The sequence below is a fragment of the Grus americana genome, chromosome Z, assembly GCF_028858705.1.
Source record: "Grus americana isolate bGruAme1 chromosome Z, bGruAme1.mat, whole genome shotgun sequence".
Taxonomy (NCBI): Eukaryota; Metazoa; Chordata; class Aves; order Gruiformes; family Gruidae; genus Grus; species Grus americana.
Genome location: NC_072891.1, coordinates 18,227,629 through 18,247,660, shown reverse-complemented (window position 1 = coordinate 18,247,660; position 20,032 = coordinate 18,227,629). Strand labels below are relative to the sequence as shown.

The 20,032-nt window shown below is 38.7% G+C and overlaps 1 protein-coding gene across 2 annotated transcripts in view; it reads right to left on the bottom strand.

The window, feature by feature from the left end:
• Positions 1-20,032, bottom strand: part of PARP8 (poly(ADP-ribose) polymerase family member 8) — a 125,700-nt gene that overhangs the window by 67,366 nt on the left and 38,302 nt on the right. For both annotated transcript variants that reach the window (XM_054810526.1, XM_054810527.1), the window contains exon 3: positions 4,515-4,552. In XM_054810526.1, coding sequence (XP_054666501.1) covers positions 4,515-4,552 — 38 coding nt within the window. The remainder of the gene's footprint in view (positions 1-4,514; positions 4,553-20,032) is intronic.

The window sequence follows — 20,032 nt, the reverse complement described above, 5'->3', positions numbered from 1 at the left end:
CTGCTTCCACTCCTGTGCTGTCCCATGAGGTAATCTGAGTGATCTGCGCTCAGCTCAACATATACATATTGTGAGCAAGCAATTGCTGCAGAGGCCAACACCACGTTTCCCTGAGCTCTGCACTCCAGCGGGCCCAGCAACCTGCTCCATCAGCTCAGTCTGTGTCTGCTTGGCTATGCACTTGGCACAGGGGTGTGTTTCAGAGCCACAGCATCACAGATTCACAGAATCCCAGCTTGGTAGAGGTTGGAAGGGACCTCTGGAGACCATCTAGTCCAACCCCCCTGCTAAAGCAGGATCACCTACAGCAGGTTGCACAGGATCGCACCCAGGCGGGTTTTGAATATCTCCACAGGAGACTCCACAACCTCTCTGGGCAGCCTGTTCCAGTACTTGGTCACCCTCAGGGTAAAGAAGTTTTTCCTCATGTTCAGATGGAACTTCCTGTGTTCCAGTTTGTGCCTGTCGCCCCTTGTCTTGTCGCTGGGCAACACAGAGAAGAGTCTGGTTGGTCTCTTCTCCCAAGCAACAAGTGATAGAACAAGAGGAAATGGCCTCAAAATTGCTCCAGGGGAGGTTTAGGTTGGATATTAGGAAAAATTTCTTCACTGAAAGGGTGATCAGACATTGGAGCAGGGTCCCCAAACAGGTGGTGGAGTCACTGTCCCTGGAGGTGTTCAAAAACCATGTAGACATGGCACTTCGGGACATGGTCTAGTGGACATGGTGGTGTTGGGTTGACAGTTGGACTTGATGATCCCAGAGGTCTTTTCCAACCTTAAAGATTCTATGATTCTATGATTCATTGCATATTTAAAATGGGGTTCCTCCAGCCACCTGCCAGCATTCACTCCTTCTCCCACTTCTGTCATGCGGCAGGACAGGCTATGAACTGTGCCTCCAGGACTGCTGCATCTCACCCTCTCCATGAACCCCTGCCTTGCCTCTATTTGCACGCTTCACCTTGCTGGATCATTTCAGTGTTAGCCTCACCATGCCAGAGGGCTCTGGGCATATACAACATACGCATATACAACCATTCCCTTCCTAGGTTTGGGAGTGTAACTGATTGCTATGGAGTCTAATGAGCTGGAATTAGAGAGGCCATCATTTGGCTTTAAATATATCTAACACCATATATATGGACAGGAGAAAGGAAATCCATGTGCTAGAACTTATTGCTGTATGAAAAAGTAGGAAAAACGACAATATGTGCTGTACAGAATAGACAGTTATCAAAATATACATATATGGAAAAAAAGGCCTGCTCAATTACAGGTTTTATAGATTTTAATTATATTTTTATGCTCATTGTCATTCTTTCTTGGCAGCTGGATAATATGATTTTCACTGCCAGGTTTTTGTTTTCCTTTTCTATTTGGCAGACATTAGGGTTTTTTCCTTCCCTTCCATCAGTCTAATGAAACTTGAAATTAAGACACTGGTTTTGGTTTGCATCTAGTTTCTAACACACTAAACCCAGGAACACCTCTTAAACAGAGGACCTAGTGCCTGGACCTGGTGGAGGGATGCAGCATGTCCTGAAACTGGTTCTCTCCATCTCTGCTGCAATCTAACAAGATCTACAAAAAGCATGTTTCTGTTAACACATGTGTAACCCACAAATCACTGGGATAAAAGACTACAGCAGTTCTATGAGTTTATGGCAGTCAACATGTATCACTCCAAACATATATTCATTAGCAAAATGCTTGCTGCTGTAATGGTTCTCACAGGAGTCTTGATCCACTCGTATTAACGGCTCTTTAGTCTACTCATTGATGTTATATTCTATAACTGCTCCTTAGGAGTATTATTTTTCCCCAGTTCTGTCAATGTTATGAGAAAATAGTTACAGAGATATTTTGTTGGAACTGTTATTACCTGCCTCTAAAATTTTCAGTGATATTTTCACAATTTCAGCGATGTATATATGACTTTGAGACATTACTGTCTCAACACTATTCCTATTTTCTTCAGTGTGCCTTTGTGAGCATATTTTTAGCTTTCACTCATAATTATGAAACTTTCAAACACCTTCCATTACTGAAAGTTGTCATGAGATATTATGGTTCCCATAGGTATGATTTAATGCTCAGCTGTTTGTAATCTTTTGATGCTTTATGAAGCAATTCAGCAATAGCTACACACTGTTATCAGTGCCAAAGCAGTGATGCTGCATACATAACAGCAATGCAGGGAGCTAAAGTATATGCAGTATCCAAAGCTCTTCTTGTAGTATCTAAAATTTACTTGTGGTAGTATCACTTTTGGCTGAATGAACATCATTGGTATAGTAATTTAATCTCTTCTATTTTCATGTATTTATTGCATGCATTAGCAATTTAACTGATAATCAACTCTGACAGCCTTGTCTTGGATTTCCACATTTGATCCACTGTGTATTATACACTCTTAATCTCCAGAGGATACAACTTTGGTATAGCTACGCACTAATGGACTTAAACCTCAATCTGCAAAGATTTATCCTGTGAGAAATGTAATTGGATGAGCACGTGTTGCTCTGAACTCTGTCAACTAACAACGTTACTTGAAGATCATCTTCCAGTTGAGGAGGACGTCAGCACAGACCTTCCCATACTTGTCACCATTGCATCCTGACATATCCCTGAAACATCCCTTAAAATACATGCCAGAGAAGAGAGCCACAGTCAACAATAATGTTAAGTTAGAAATTTAGGACAAAGAGAGGAGACAAAGAATCTGGCTCACCAAGTCAAAATGAGTATATTTAGGATCAAAGCTATAAAATGGCAAAGAGTCACCATCATTCCTAAACACCTCTTCATCACAAAGCTAACGTAGATCCTGTAAAAGCCTGAGATATGAATGAAATCAGCTCTTTCAAAGCCTTGATCAGTAAACACATGCAGCTGGTTTTACAGTCCCCTCACCAAGTTGGCTACAGTGTAAAATGTTCAAATTCTATCTCACTTTAAAATGTAGGAGGTGATGGCAGTGAGTATTCATTAGGTTTTAGAGACACCAAAGTCACTCAGGCTTGTAGGCCGTCAGGACACACTGCAAATAGCATCTGTAAGGGAAATTTGAGGTCTGCCAGACAGAATTTTGCCAGGAGGTGAGATCTCACGTGCTGTGGGAGTAACTGCTGGTTCAGTGCTCCAGCTTGCCATTTAGTTAGGGGTTCCCAGAAATCAAGTTCTACGCCTTCATAATAGCTTAATCCCTGAAGTGAATAAATGCATTACTGATGATTAATAAACCAAACTGTTATTAACATATGGTGCAGATTTTTTTCAACTTCTTGTCCCTCTGTTCATTGTCAGGTCAATGTTGTAATCAGTAAATCAACACATCACTGGTATGACTGTGTTTTTTATGAATCTCAGTTTCTCCCCTTACTACATGTTGAATAGATTATTAGTAGCAGTTTTCCCTCTAGTTTTTACTGGTAAAAACCCCTCTCTCATAAAGGTTGATAGCATTCTTTCACATAACCCATTGTATTTAGCATCACTCTGATGCTGATTTCTCTCTATATGTGCTTCAAACACTCTGGTGTTTTGAACAGACATAGTCTACTGCTTATCAGTGAAGAAGATCAAAGCCTCACTTCTTTAGAGATGCTAAAAGAAACAAGATATATTTCTTTCAGAAACATTACAGAGATGTTACAGATAAAGATCAAAAAAGGCCAGAGGGTTTCATATCATTCATGGTACTTACACTATTAAATACACAAATGAGCAAAACACACAATGTGGTGCAATCCAACAGTATCTTTACTTGCACAGCACCTGTCTGTCCTCACCCCCCTTCCCTCTCCTGCTTCTGCTAACCTCTGTGCTACCTGAAGTATCTGTGCAGTCTCTTTGTGAGGGCAATCAGGGAAATAAGCCAGATCAAAACTGGCTTTTGCTCTTGCCTGGTATCTTTCAAATGAATAATTCCCCTTCTCTAGATGGGCTGCATGGTTACACAAAACTTTCACCAACACAGCTCAGAGTATGAAAGGGAGGCAGGACTGAGCATCTGGGAATAGCCTTGCAAGTTTATGTTACCAAAGACACACCCATACACAAACCCTTGGCTCCAACTGACCCTGAGAAGCATCACTGCACAGTCCACAGGCTTCACTTGAAGAACGTGAGTAGTCTCATTATGGTCTAACGCAGAACTGCTTTGCTGGCCCTGCGCCAGACTGCTCAGCCTCTTGAAAGATCAAGTTTTATCTACCAGGCCAAAGAGAAGATGGGTGCTTTCTCACTCCTATCACTGTTGGCTCCAGACACGGAAAGCATCACAAGCTCCGGTCTCTGTAAACTTGTGAACCAGGTTTTCTCACCCTGACCCAGCTGACAAATGTCACCTGAAAAGGAGAAATGACCATGAAAATAATCTAACTAATGGAAAGTGATTAGCACAAGGATGCACCTGGAATACATCAACACCATTTCAGATATTCTCATCTGAATATAGCAAATTGTCATAACATGCATACATGTGTTATGGACAAGAATGTTGCACTGTACCTGGGTAATCCTCAGAGACGTGCACTGAATAGGATACACTGTAAATAGAAAAAAAAGAAACAACAGAATTAATAACAACAACGTTAACTGCTGGCATAACATTTTTTTCCTGCTCCCGTATTATTTTATGTTTATTTAGAGGTTCCTGGCAGTTTCCAGGACAGAAAGTAACAGCTGTTTTGATGGCTTTTGAAGTGCCCACCTAAAAAAAAAAAAGCGTCATGCATATTTTGAAAGCTTACTTTGCTACATCGGCACATCCCGATTTCAACCTTCTTAAAAGGAATATCAAGACTGCATTATATTCACTTTGGAGTAACATTTTGCAATATCTGTACTTATGCTTAAAAAAAAAAAAGTTTTTCTTTGAACACCAGAACTAGAAAACCCCAGTTTTCCCTGCATCTGGTTTCCAGGGATGACTGCAGACTCAGTAGGAAGCCTGTCTCACTGGCTGGGGCACTTCTGCACCTTCCCGTTAGTCTCAGCAAAGGCTCTGGATGGCTTGGGCTACTTCCTCTCACCCAAACCCCGCATTTGTAACAGTTGTGGCAATTTTGTACCTCTTTGTCAAGCTGAGTTCAAATCAAATTTGAAAGAGCTACAGTCACACTAAAGGGTAGCCTCACTACATGGATTACCTGAATCTGTTTCATCAGAAAACAATCATATAAACACACCGTCCTGGTCCTCCAGCTCAGCCCACATGTGCTTTCCCTACCACCCAGTAGAACCTTCACTAAATTCACTGCTGAGAGCTGGACAAGTGGGCATGATGGTCTGCTCCATTATCTAACTACCCACCGAGTCCCTCTGATTTTTTTTTAAGGTTGATGTGCATCTTCATTTTGCATTAAAACCATTCAACTCTGCAGCATGCTGAAAGCTTTCTGTTGTATAATTCATGTTCTTTCCACTTCTAAATTCTATAAATTGTATGTGTCAACTTACACATTTAAATAATACATGGCATGTGTTCATGTCTGTAGCAAGTTAAGCAGACAGACAAAGGCAGGATTGCACAGTCCTCTTAAGAAATTTTGGTATAAATTGTACATCACTGAAAATGGGTTCAGTGGATCTTTCTAAATTACAGGAATACAGCTTCCATGTAGACTGTAAAATAAAACCATGTATTATTTTTTTCTTTTTCTCTCTCAAGGACTTCCGTTAAATGAGCTCCACTTTCACAATCCAATGACTGTAGGAGGCAATCAATACGAAAAAGTAGGTCCCTCACACTTTCTTCAGTAAGTCAATCTATTACCGCACAGTTCTGTCACCTGTTTTTGCACATCATCTATTCTAGTGTAATTGATTTTATGTATTGTTTGACTAAGAAGCAACGATGCCTGTTTCTTCAACAGCTGCAAATGTTCACATAAATTGAAGCAGAAAGAGTGTTTATTACAGCTGACAACAGATTTAGCCATACAACTCTTGATAGCCTCAGTCAATCCAGAATTAAATCTCATCGCTGTGCAAATTCAACATTTTGTGATTTTTCTCTTTTAATTATTTAAACATTTGGAATAGGCAGCATCTGTATCCCCTCATCTTGGAGCATTTTACCTAAAGACTGGGGTATTTAAATCTAATGAATCTGTCATGGTATAAAATATCGCTATTTTAAATAGGAAAATATTCCAAAATAAGGAAATGTTATACCTTAGTGCAGTCATGTGTGGAGAATTTTGCCCTGTGGTGTCAAAAACCCCCCCCAACAAAACCAAATCCAAGAAGTTAACTAAGGGCCTGTTCTTACCAAAATCCATCTTCTAGATGTTGTGTTTGTAACCATGACTTCTTCCTTCTACTACCAAAAGAGGTATTTCAGTCTTAGTCTCTTAGACTGGCTGCTTGCACACCTCTTTGCTGCCTACAGAATTACTGTGTATGGGTTTATTTGACTCTTGTTATATAGGATTATCTTCAAGTGTGGACTTTTATTCCAAGAAAAGAAAAATCTTTCTAGAACTCCATATTCTAAATCAAAACCATCTCAATCCAATTTAAAAACTGCAGAAAAGCAGGGAAATTCCACATAGGTATTAAAAAAAAGTTTTTCATATTGAGAACAAGAACAGGGTCTGAAGAAGTTACAGAATTTTCAACAGTGCAGATATTCAAAACTCAACTGGGTAAGGACCTCAGCAACCTAATCTAACTTCAAAGCTGGACTTGACTTCGAAGTTAACTTCTGCTTTGAGTGGGAGGTGGATCAGGTAATCTGCACAGGTCATCTCCCTCACATGATTACTCTATGCGTGGATGTGCAGAAACCCTATGAAAGCGTGTTTCTCTTCCTTCTTCTTCATCAGGTGGTATCTGTGGCAGCAGCAGCTGTGGAGAAGTTAAATGGAAACTAGTAAGAAAAAAACAATCCTGTAGGTCTTGTGAGATGGAACTAAAATGAAAAGGTTAATGAAGACGCAGGTTAGAAATAGCCTCAAACCAGATCCTGTAATGATTGTAAGCAAATTCAGGGTCTGACCCAGAGCCCACTGAATCCAGCAGTGATCTCACTACTAAAATGAGTATTATCAGAGAAGAGAAGGGAAAGGTAAAAATCATGTAAAGTAAAACTATTCTGTGATCCCAGTAATAAAAAGTCCCCTTCTTACAGAAAAAAAATTTCTAATGTCACCTCCAACTGAAAAGCATTAATAGAAAATCTATCTGCCAAACCAAAATTAAATGGCAGTATGTTGGAAATAGTAATAGAATCTGATAAGCCTGAGCTGCCACTTCAGAGGAAAGTGTTTAAAGAAGATGTGGACCAAAGATTAAATAACAAAATGCCTGAAAATGGGATATTAACCTCTAATTAAAATAAACCAGTAGTTTTTATTAGAAACACAACTGACTCAGTTTAGGAAGTGAACAAAGTTTAGTCCTCAACTCAGCATAACTATTAGTTCATTAGTTCATCAGGGTGTGTTTCATCTGAAACTCTTTATCTTATTAGTTCCACCCCCCACTCCCTCCCCCCAAAAAGCAACGTCTAATTGTCTTCTTTCCATCTAAATTCACATCTTCAGCACATGTTGGGATCTCTGTACTGCCCTCTCTTCAGTGTCTCCAGATCAGTGTACTCTGAGAAGTATTAGTGAAATATGCCAGAGAAAGCTCTTCTGGAAACAGACTTTTAGATAGCTTATTCCTCTCACACATATTTAAACTCATATTTGGGGAGAATAAATGGCTTATTTGAGCCCCCAGAGAGAGGTGGTGGTGCTTTGCTTGGGCTTATAATCTTACGTTAGTTATGTGCAGGTTATGGAAGCAAAAAGTAGAAATAAAACTACTGAACAGAACAAAACTTGGTTTTGTGTCCCAGCCTGCCCCTGTGATTGTCACATAGGATCACGCTTTGGCACATTTTTCTGCACTTAGGGTAAACTGCTTCCTACTGACTGGGCACACGATTTGTCAGAAAACACACTGTACCAGGCTAACAAAGGTCTCTTAAGAGGCTCCTGTCCTGCAGCCATCCAAGCACTTTCCCGCGGACTTCAATGAGATTTAGAGCAAAGACAGAAACACAGGACTGTGATGGCTTACATCACCTTAAACAGCACAGACTTCAGTGAAGATGCAGATGTTCAACGCCTCTTGGTGTTAAATCCTCTCAGAGCCAAAGAAACCCTTTACTGAAGCAGCTTTCTCATTTAAGTACTGAGAAATGCAACTGGAATTAATTTAGGCCTGGCCCCCACACAGAAGTACAACATGATTATTCCAGTGAGGGATGTGATTTCTCCTTCTGGCAATGCAGTTCCTCTGTACAACCCTATTGCAGTTACAATGCTATAAATACAGCTTATAGCACTATAATTTATTTCCATTCCTATAAACACATTCTAACCAGCCAACCATCATCCTTGCTTGTTCAGTTGTATTGCTTTAGCTACATGAACATAGTTAAACTCTTGGGTGTAAACAAAGCCCCAATGATGGTGTTATTTCTGTTTTACTCAGCGCAGACCCTCTGCAGAAGGCATCCTATAGCACATATTTTTCTCAACCCTTAAGCTCAGAACAAGCTTCATACTAGAAGTGGCCTACCAAAATTTTTGTTATTTAACAAAGTTAAGCACCTTGTGAGAAATTAGTGAGAGCTGTCATATTTCACTGTGTATGAGTTTTTAATGTAAACTTCTTATTGCTTGAAATAATATTAATATGTAGATCCACACCTTAGCTTAGTAACAATTCTGCTCACAGGGGACTCCTTGCAAACATTTTCCAATGTGTTTTAACCATAACTGTTCCTTCTTCAGAAAGATTATCCTGCAAAGGTCCATCTGCATTTGAGAACTAATTCATCAACTAGATGGGGATCCACCACATATTTGCTAATTTTCAGATTAATCTGTCCCAATTTGATATAGAACAAGCAGATTCACCTGCATTTGACGTTACTATAATTTCTCAAAGCTAGTTAAAAAGGAGTCCAGAGTGCAAACTGATTATACTACCCAGCAAAATATTACCCCAAAATTGAAGCTCCAGGGCAGAGAAAAAAAAAATCCATTAAAACTGAAGAAGGCAGCAAAGCAAAAGTTACTGTGACAAAGCACATTCATAAAAACAAAAACCATCTTCATCTCTTTACATTAATTTGTAAGATTGTTTCCCGTGCCTTGAACTGCAGCTTTTACCTATCACAGTACAAACCCCACGATCAGACATGCATCCTGAAGACACAACAGTGATGCTGGAGCTGGCGTGTATGACGTATCTTCCCATCAAATTCACGTTATCTCAACTCTGTGCCACCTGTAGTTTCTCTCTAGGAAAGAAATCCTTTAAGCTGAATTTCCAGCTGTTTTGCACAGCAGGAACACCGTGAAGCATCTGATGCAAGTCTAAGATTTATGTCTATGGAACGGTTATGACAATTCAACCAGCTCTGTCCCATGGCAACAGCTGACTTATTGCCTTATTAAGTGTGGAAATTGTGATCTAGTTTCTATTCCAGTTTTAGCTGTCTCTACTAGAGCCAGAGCTCCATGTGCAAATGTTGTAGCCGGCAAATTTGCTCAGGAAAGGAAACAAGATTTTTTGTCATGTGGAATCTTATGGTCATCTAATGCTGATCTATAACAAGATAGAGAAGAGTAAACAGGACTTTCTTAATGCACCAGGAGCTACAGAATTCAGAATAGATTATATACATTTATTTATAAAAATTTATTTATATAAATCCCAGATCTAGCTCATCAGTAAAGTATTATACCTGAAGAAAAATACTAACAGTTAGCAAAGTAAGCTATAGAAAACACGTAAGATCAAATGCTACTGTGGTATTGATTATATGCGAGGGTCAACTTTTGAACAAGACGGTGAGCTGAAGAAAAGATTAGTGAAACCTTGATAAGAAAAATAAAATGATACTGGTGAAATCTTTGGGCTGAAGGGCCTTTCTAATGACCTGTATAATATTTCTAAAAGCACAGTATGATATAGACCTGATGTTTTTACTCTCTTCTAGGTGAGGCAGTAAGAAGCAATAAGGTTGTATTGAACAGATGCAACTGAAATTGTATTCTTTTACCAATTTCTAGGTATCAACTCTCAAAATTACTACCCATCTTGAGTATCTACACATAACATGCCACAGTAGAACAACATTTCATGAATGTCCCCTAATTAAACAGAAAATATTCCCACTCCCATCTTCAATCCTTTATTTCCTTGTCTTTGAAAATGCTTCCAAATTCTTCAATGGATTCATACTACTTTCACAGTCTTAAGCTCCTCTTCTACTTCAGGAAGACCACCATTTGATCCTGAAGCCAGACTCTTCATACCATTTTACTTCTGACTAGCCTTTTTCCTCAAATAAACAAAATTGGTTCCAAAAGGATTCCACCACGAACATAAGCCACTCTGTTTTCTAGTAACTGGTCCGAGATCCAGTTTGAAACGAATGGCTTGGCAATAAATAATATCACAAATACAGGGTGAAAATTATGATTTTCAGAAGATATACTGTGGGATCCCATCCAAACAAAACTTTCATATTGCATTCTTGAAACACCTGGCCTTTGAACAAGTGCCTTAGGAATTGGTAGGAGAAGGCATTTAGGTATTGGCCAGCTGAAAAACTAGGTAAGCTATTTACACAAAAAAATTGGAAAATTTAACAAGAAAAAAAAATCCTTTTTTTTTTTTTGTAGTTGGCCTTATTTGAATTAGGAAATTCTCTGAAGAGAATTACAATTCAAAACTAATAGTTAAACACACTGCAAAATGCTTCAATGTCAAGTCTTTCTTCCAATTTGTACAAAGATGACATGCATGCAAATAACGGCAAAAGAGACCCAGCAGCCATAAGCAACAATTTTCTACGGCAAAAAGATCTCTTCTGCTTAATGGACACTGCCAAAAGACAAGCCTTCCAAAGTCACAGCCTGGAGACAACCATTTTGTTCTATGCTGAAAACAGAACAAACAAAATAACTATAAAAGCAATTTAAAAAAAGACAAAAATTACCACTGTGTTACTTACAGCTAGGACAAAGAAACTTAATGCAAACTCTCCTCTTAGTGTTCAACAGCCACAACCATGAGCGAAAGATAAATGTTAGGTTTTTTGATAATTTATGAATCAGTGAATTAGCGAAATACTTAATCACTTGGTATGTATGACTACTGTGTTATGAAACACTTCAATACATTTCAGTGGAGCTCTTAAAACAATGCAATTTCACTACAGGAAAAATAATCTTGTTCTTCCACTCTGGAGCTTTTGAAAGGTTCCATCCCACCCAGTACACATCAGCTGAGCACGTGCTCCATTGAAGCTCATATTCAGAAATATACATAAAACTACAGCAGCATTATGAATTTTCTTATCAGGTAATTTTTGTAATCAACTACTGCTAGCATTCACAATGTCTTTAGTAAAAAATATGGAGACTTTAAAAATGTATTTATAAATGTACATTTATACAAATATAACACACATTTTATTGTATTGTAGAACACATCAATGAGTGAAGTAAATCTTATCAGCCAACACAAATCAGCGAGTCCTGCGTTCCATTCATGCATGATACTTTTACAATAGAGTTCCAGTAATGTGACAAAAACATAAATGGAACTGAAAAAAGTTCCAGTTGCGTAAAACACTAACCACAAAATGACGTGCGTCTCCAAACAGACAGACAGACGAACAGTAGTTAGAATCATATGAGTTAGAAATATGGAAGATAGCACATCACATGACGTGGTTCTGAAAATAAAAGTTTGCATAAGGCTTTTTAAAATGCAGATAAGTATACAGGCTTTTTGCTCTTTCACACAGTGAAATAACTATTGAAGCACAGGACTTGTGCTTTTTTTTAAGCAGTGAAATAACAACTGATGTCATTACATAAAATAACAATTCCTGAAAAATAACCACATTATCTTCTGGAAAAAAGAATTAGAAGTCTCCACAAATGAGACAAAAATTAAAAGGAGGTGGACCTAAGTTTTCATGCACATATTAGCACAGCTATGGAAAATGTGACTGTTAATCAAGGACAGTAAGAATAATCTAACTATACTAAAATTTATTTTCTTTTCTGTTACAGAATTGAGAACTTGAATTAAATCCCACTGAAGTCCAAGGGAGACTTTAGTACTGGACAAAGAAGATTACAGACAAGTTGCACAGAAAATACAAGACTTCTGGCCCCTGTCACACTCCTGGTATTTCTAGAAACATGTACTTAATCACTTTGCTAAAAATTTCAAGATGTATTCCAAAGGGTGTAAATTTTGGTAAGCACTTTTTTTTTTAAATATATATATATTTGCAGCTTTCTATACAACTGGACTGTGAACGATTTTACATCCATGCTATTTTCTGGATTCCTGATTCAATCAAGCTTCGTGGATTTCTAAACAGCTTTTGAAGTACCCTTTAAAATGTTTTGAATGTGCTTGTCTGCATCTCAGCAATTTGTTTTCAGATACACAGGCCACCTTAAATCTCCTTCTGAAACACCAATGAGTTTCTGTATCCCTTGTGATCCAATAACTGATGACCCAGTATCAGTCACAGTTATTTTTTTGCTGCTAGATAGAGCCAGGTGCTTGCAAAAAAGTGAAATTTGTGCACACACTCTTTTCACTATAGATCAAAACTCCCCACGGTGCACCAGCAACTATACAGAAGAGAATAACAAGTGACTCTGAGTAATCTTCTCCTCTGGATGTTGAAGAATGCACGTGTGTGATGACATATGAAAAGTCCCAGGCACAGCTATTGATGACAAATTAGAACCATTCCAAAGAGAGATAAGCAGTATCAATGCGTCAAAAATGGCACTGCTTTCATTTCTTGATATAACCTGGAGGAACAGAGGCGCTGAGTTAAAAGTTATATGTTTGCATTTGTCACTAAGAATAACTGAGCTACTGGTCCTTTCACATAACCAAAGTGCATCTGAATCAAATAGTGAATGTTATTCATAAAGCCCCGCTTGATTATTCAAATAAAGGGGATACAGAAGACTGCAGGCTCAACCATTTCCCTTTTGCAAAGCATCCAATGAAAAAGGCATGGCAACTTCTAGTAAATGCACTGAAGTCTACAAGATTAATCATCACTCCAACAAATACGAGGGCACTCCTAAAAATAAAAACAGTACTTATGAAATAAGCAAATTAGGGACAATTGGGGGGGAAAAAAGTGCATGCTGTGTGTCATTCTAGAAAGAGTTACATCAAAATATGGCTACGTGTGCAAAGCAAGGTTGTTCACAGACTATATCAGAACCAGACCATTTCCCCAGAACTAAAGGCGCTTCTTCTTGCTTCTATCTGACCAGGTCCAGCTCCCTCCCCTTGACACGGATACTCTTAAACGTCTCTGCTATGTTCTTCCTTCTCCTCACTGGTTTGAATTCTCCCTCCATCCTCCCCATTAGCTTTCATCCTATATCAGTCTTCCCCAGGACACACAGTGCAAAACAAACTCAGGACAGTAACCTCTTGACCCAGCTCAGCTGCCACCAGAGCAGCATATATGATTGTAGCCTTTGGACACCTCATTTCCAGGGTTGGGCCCATCTTCTTCCACTATGTGTTTTCTACAGTTTCTTTCTTTTTTTTTTTTTTTTTTAAAGAAGAAAGTTTTTCCTCTCTTCAGCTTCTTTCTTTTCATTTTGGAGCCTTGTTGTCAGAAGCAACCATAATAAGTTCCTTTTGGAGCCAGTTAAGAATTATCTTAAAGCTGTAAGGTTTTGGTCCACATTGTTGCTATTGGAAGGCTGTTCTGAGGCTCTTGTGGCTGTAATTCTAGTAACTCAGCTTTCAATTCTGATCAATTGAATGGAAATCCCTTGTCCAACCCCTGTACAAAACCTCTGTGCTGTGATCTTTCAAAACAAAAATAAAAGGACACAAAACGAAGCAACCATGATCCCAAGGCAGAGACACAAGGCAAACTGCAAACCAAACAGTTACAGGCATCCAAGCAACAGAGGAGAGCATCTTGTCAGGGGAAGTTTTACCTTATCACTTTAGCAGATAATTCCAGCACCTTACCAATCATTACAAACAAAGACCATATAAATCCCTGGAGACATTCACTGTTTAACTAACTTCATTGTGTCTTTAACAAGTGGAAATGCTCCTTTCCTTTACATGCAGTGTTCAGCAACAGAGAAAACCCCCCAGTATCCTTCTTAGACCACTCTAGATATTCATTAATTAGTTGGCATTTTGCTTGTTTATCTAATGAGGTGTGTGACAGCCACTGCTGTGCAGGGAAAAAGTAACATTTAAATACTCTTTCTCTTCAGTTCTTTGAGGTATCTCACAGAATTCAATTTTTTCCCTTCCTCCTGCCCTCCTCCCTCCTCAAATAAAGTCCCCAAAAGTTCTTGGTATAGCTGAAATAGTGTATTTATGGACTGAACCTATTTTTTTCTATAAGTTCCATGCATACAGCTTCCATTAACATCAGTACAAACTCAATATATAACTTCTAAATATAGAATTTTAACACCAAATTATTACATTTAGGAATATTCTAAACTAAAATTGCATATTCTTGCACACAATCAACATAACACATTCCCATAGGGCAAGATTTTCAATAGATGTTACCCATGAAATTGCCCAATCCGGTATATTCATGCCTATATAACCCATTAACATAATTCAGGACCATTGGCATACATAGTCAGTTATTCATGTATTACTTTCAAGTAAACATAGTCTCCTGGTCAAGTTAGTAAGGTGGTGTCCGGCACCTCTGAAAATTGCTAATTATGATATACCACAGACCCATATCCTGCACATATTTTAACCCAAGGTGACAAACACTGTTCCTGACTTCTGTGCCACACAGCTGCAAGGATTGCTTGCAAACCTGAGGCTTGGCTCATCCAGATGTCCCATTACATTAACATGGTCAAAACCACACCGTTTTCTTTGATTAGATACACAAAAGGAGGTGCTACGCTGCTATTCACAATGCCAGCAGGCTTTGCCTCCTCAGCCCAAAAGACCCAAGAATCACAGTAGTGTGAGGGACAACATGAAGCACAAGAGTGGCTTAAACTCCCACCCCTGGGGTCTCACTGGTATACCTGTAACATCTCTGCCACTATACCACAGTCATGAACAGCATTCACAAACAGCAAATAAAATGGAAAATTTGGTATGAGATGACAACAAGAAAAGATGATCCTTTTTTTTTTTCCTTTCTTTTCAGATATGACAGTTTCAGTCTAAGGGCACAGGTACACTTCAAATACAGCATTCAGACCTGGGTGTTCTTAGCATTAGAAAGATGTCAGTAAATTGGGAGGAATACAGGAATCATCAAGAAACAATCAGCAACCTAACAGAACAGGCTGGTGAGCAAAAAAATGTAAATGGGTTCAGACAGCTAGGTATACAGACTATGGCAAATCAATGAGCAAGTGTGGAAGGAAATGTGATGACTGCTGAGACATGTTTTCAGAGTACAGACATGAAGATGGGTATCATATTTACATGATGGCCCAAGAGAAAATGGCAAGCAATATTCAGGTGAAATTAGAGGAAACAGTATAACTTAGCTGAAAATTGGAAATGGAGAATGCCATTAAACAGTGAATTAGTCTCCCAGGGAAGGGTTAGAGGGCTACTCACATAGCCATTTAAAGTATGGATGGAAAAGGAGCTTAAATAAAATTAATGGGAAAAAATTTGCATTGGCCAGGTTACTAACAAATATGTTTCCCATTGCTAGTTTCAATGAGTTATGAATGAGTAAAATGTTACTTGCCTTTTTCACTAGTAGCTTGGAGAACAAAGTTGTAGGTTGAATATGACATTGATGACTTCTCAATGTGACTCATGGAAAAAAAATTCAAAGCATACCCTTCTACTGTATTTCAATAGTGTGCAGAATAATAGCAGCAGGGAATTTCAGTTCAAGTGCTTTTTATGCATTTGAACTGGCAGCATTGGCTAAGGTCTGAAACAGTTCTTCCACCAACTTGTCATGAATTTTAGCTGTTCCTGAATATCACACATTCTGATTTCTTCTTCATGACAGAATGCAATAGGAAGCATACTGCGCTATTTTTTTCTTTGCATTTAGGCATATGTAGTAACAGTCAATCTAATAAGGAACAATTTCTAAATATATGGGCTGTTCTTGGGCCGAAGAATGTTTCTAGGTACATGACTGCTCACAGAATATTAATTTCATATTATACTCAGACAACTGTACCTGAATGTAATCTGGCAGACATTCCTACAGAAAATGCTAAACAAACTATAGAACAAATAACAAAAGATAATTTTAGCATCCTACTCCAACATGTACTTAGATTTTAAATACCATTTTAATTTGTAAAGATACAATTAAAAAATCCTTCCACTAGTCTTAATTAGATCCCTGTCTTCTCAAAAAACTAATTACATGTCAGACGAAACACTGGCTTAGGAAGCCCCTGTATTCTTGCAAAGGCAGAGGTAGTTCTATTCCCAGCTGTGTTACAGTGACTTGTATGCCTCCCAGCAAGAAAAAATGCACACATTTTCAAGGCGATCAGTAACTACAAAGCTTTCTAGACACTGATTTACCTTTCATGTGTGCTGAACCTCTACATCTCCAACAGAAATCTGTGGGAACCATCAGCAATTTTGAAAAATAAGTCCTTATTGTCCAGATTTAAAAAATAATTAGGCAATAATAATTGTGCAGAAATGGCAGTTAGACATCTAAACCGTTTATATTCCCTTGAAAATCCCATCAGTACATATCCACCATTTTAGATAATTCACTGTTCTCACAAAGGTATAAAAATGTCCGTTTTATCACGGATTTCTATAGAAATTTAGGTATCTTAAAAGCGATTTGGCTACCTTAGCACCTTTTATGAAGCCAGCATGTAAAAATCTTTGAAAAAATGGTAAAATAAGACTCATGGTAAGGTACTCAAAATTGTTGCATACTTTTCAAAATACACAGTGAAATCCTGGTGCCATTAAATTAAATAGGCAAAACTCTCACTGACTTCAGAAAAAAGTGAAGGTTTACCCTTGTCTCAGCTTCTTCACCAGCAAATCTGCAATAAAAAAAAATTCAGAGATGATGTCCTCCCTTCATCTCTTCCTTTCTTCTTGCTCTGTCTGTACAGTTTAGCACACTGAGCCACCAAAATTATCACCAAAATTTGGAAAGCATCCTGAAGATGGGAAATGACCTGTAAGTGATAAGTTTTGTAATCAGACATTCTATTATTAAGTACTTCCAGTAAGTCTAGAGGATGAATGTGAACATGGCCAGAAACTTCAGTCTTCTGCTAATGTGAGATTAAAAACAGTAAGTCTTTCACTAACGCAGAGCTCTTAATCTGAAGATCTCCTCAGACCCTTTAATAAAGACAGAGCTACATAAAGAAAAACGAGATGGTATAAAGAGAACAAAAACAATTAACCTATAGAATGACAGAAAAAAGGGTCAAACACCAAAGAATAACTCCTCCCTTCTTGATGTCTGACTGACATCACATGCACTGGCAGTGACCTGAAGACCTGTTCAGCCAGCAGTGCCCCAGGCTGCACAGAAAGCATCAATGGAAGCTATAATGCAGCTGCAAGTGCTCGTCACCTGTTTACTGAGGACATTGTACAGAGGAACCTAAATATAGAGATTAAAAAATCTGATTCAGACATCTACATCTTAAAATCTGGGCCAGTTTTACCAAGATCCAAACTGTCTTCTCAGGTATGTCAGGATACATAAAACATACACAGAACTGGGTAACTGAACTACAAATAGTTCAAAGTAGGCAGAGTCAAAATAATGTAAATATGAACTCTTGGGAAGATTTTTTTTTTTTTCAGTTTGCGGGCTTCAGTTTGAAGATGGGTAGTTCACAAAGAAAAACCTTCAGGTAATGCTGCCCAAATAGGTGCATACATTGCATTTTCATGTCCTCAAAAAAATTCCCCTGAAAAACTTACCAGCAGACATGGGTCAAACTTCTCAACTGCTCACACAATTATCTATCATCAGAGGCATCAGTGATGTGAGTCATGCGAGCATCTCGATCAATAAACGCCCCCATTTCTTTCACAGCCCCCTTAGGTGATACGGGGCTATTGCAGAGGCTGCTCCTCCAGAAGAGAAAACCAGGAGCTCGGCGGCAGAGTGATTATAGTTCACTCTGTTCTGAAAGGTCTCTCACTTTCCATCATCTGACAGCGTCATTAAGCCCAAGAGAAGTGGGATAACTGTTCAAAATTACTGCCTGGGGTGAAATGGAATAGTAAAGCCATATCACTTATTTGCACCAGAGAAATTAAAAGGAAAAATAGCAGTCTCCTTTCACACCAGGACACGTATAGCAGAGGGCCTGAAAAATATAGCAAGATTTTACTGCTTAACAAAATACTTACAGTGATATATTAAGGCACAGAAATTATTACTGTGGGAAGTCTGTGATGTATTAACGAAAACACATTTGAAAAGCTTCATCGTATTTTTAAATTACGCTAGACTGTGTGTGCTCTGGCCTGGCGAGGGCCCCACCACCTCCCAGGGTGCACTGTGTTCTCAGCTCCTGCTGAGGCAGCTGTGGGAGCAGAGGATGCTTAGCACTTCGCAGGATAGGGCCCTCAGTGCTCAAAGGAAAATGTAACCTAAATTTAACCTAAACGACCCAATCACAGCGAGCAGCTTTAATTAACAACATTTAACAAGAATGTGGTTAGTGACATAAGCAAACAAATTTCAAGCTTTTAAAAAAAACCCAAAAAACTAAGAAACCAACACCACACAACAACTTAGCACTGACTATTTCACCTCCCACGTTACTCAGCAGCAAAACTCTGGTTGAGTTGAAGGAAACAGAAATAAGCCTCTCTTCCCCCCCTCCCAACTTCTCTAGTTGGTGGATCACTGGAGAACATACCCATCACTCCTGTTCTTGGCTGCATTCTCTGTAGGCCTCAGCATGTGTGGAAACACCATCAACAGTGCTGGGACAATGCGTTGGTGGGAAAGCCAGTGACAGCCCTCCTGCTTTATAGGTGGGAAACAAGTACCCAGGAATGACACTGAACTGTTTCAGCTCACACAGATAGTGGCAGATAATAACAGATCTTTTCTATCACAGGCACCAGCTGGAAGACTATCCTTTCTTTATATAAAGTTCTTCAGTGCCGGCAAAACTATTGTTATCCACAGGATATGAGTCTTTCACATTGATTGACTCCTACCAAATACAGGTATTTTCAATCCCAATAGAAGGTTTAGAGTTGACTGAGTTTTCGCTAAATTTTTTTCAAGTAATCAGATACATATAATCAATGTGTTACATCTACTACCGCCTAATTTAGCTAGGTATATCCAACTGTGAATAAGTTGTGCAGTGAAATTCCAACTAGTAGGGACAACACAACTTTGCTGCTCTGCAACCTGCAAAACCTGACACTTCCCTTTTTGAGATAACAAAGTAGAAGGGCTTACATGAAGGCAACTGCCATGCATTTAACTGCTATGCATTTTCAATAAAATAAAGATTTTGAGTTTTACTTTTGGAACACCCACTATACATTTTTACCAAACTTGCACCAAACATAGTCACAGCAGCCGGCTATTTAATCGCCACTGCTCCCCAGAGCAAGGGGATTTTACTGACCTCACATCTGCTAAACTGTCCACAGACAGAATTAGATGAGAAGTAATCAGTTTGAATTGTTGAAAGATTGAAAATTTTACTAACATTACGTCCTGTAAGTAGTATAGGAGGCAATGGGAACAAGAGGTAATTCCACTGGGAATAAGAGGTTTAGCTGTACTTCTTACAATTAGGAAAATGCATTTATAGAAGACTTTACTGTGCATGAGCACTCCTGCACAGTCCTACCAAAAGGACCAATCCTGTTGTCCCCATAAGCTTTACAGCAGAGGCAAAGCCAATACAGAGCTCACAAATACAGCAATGCTATAGAAAACTAGTAAGCAAAATTGGAGGAAAACACATACACAGCCAGTTAAGTGACTTTAA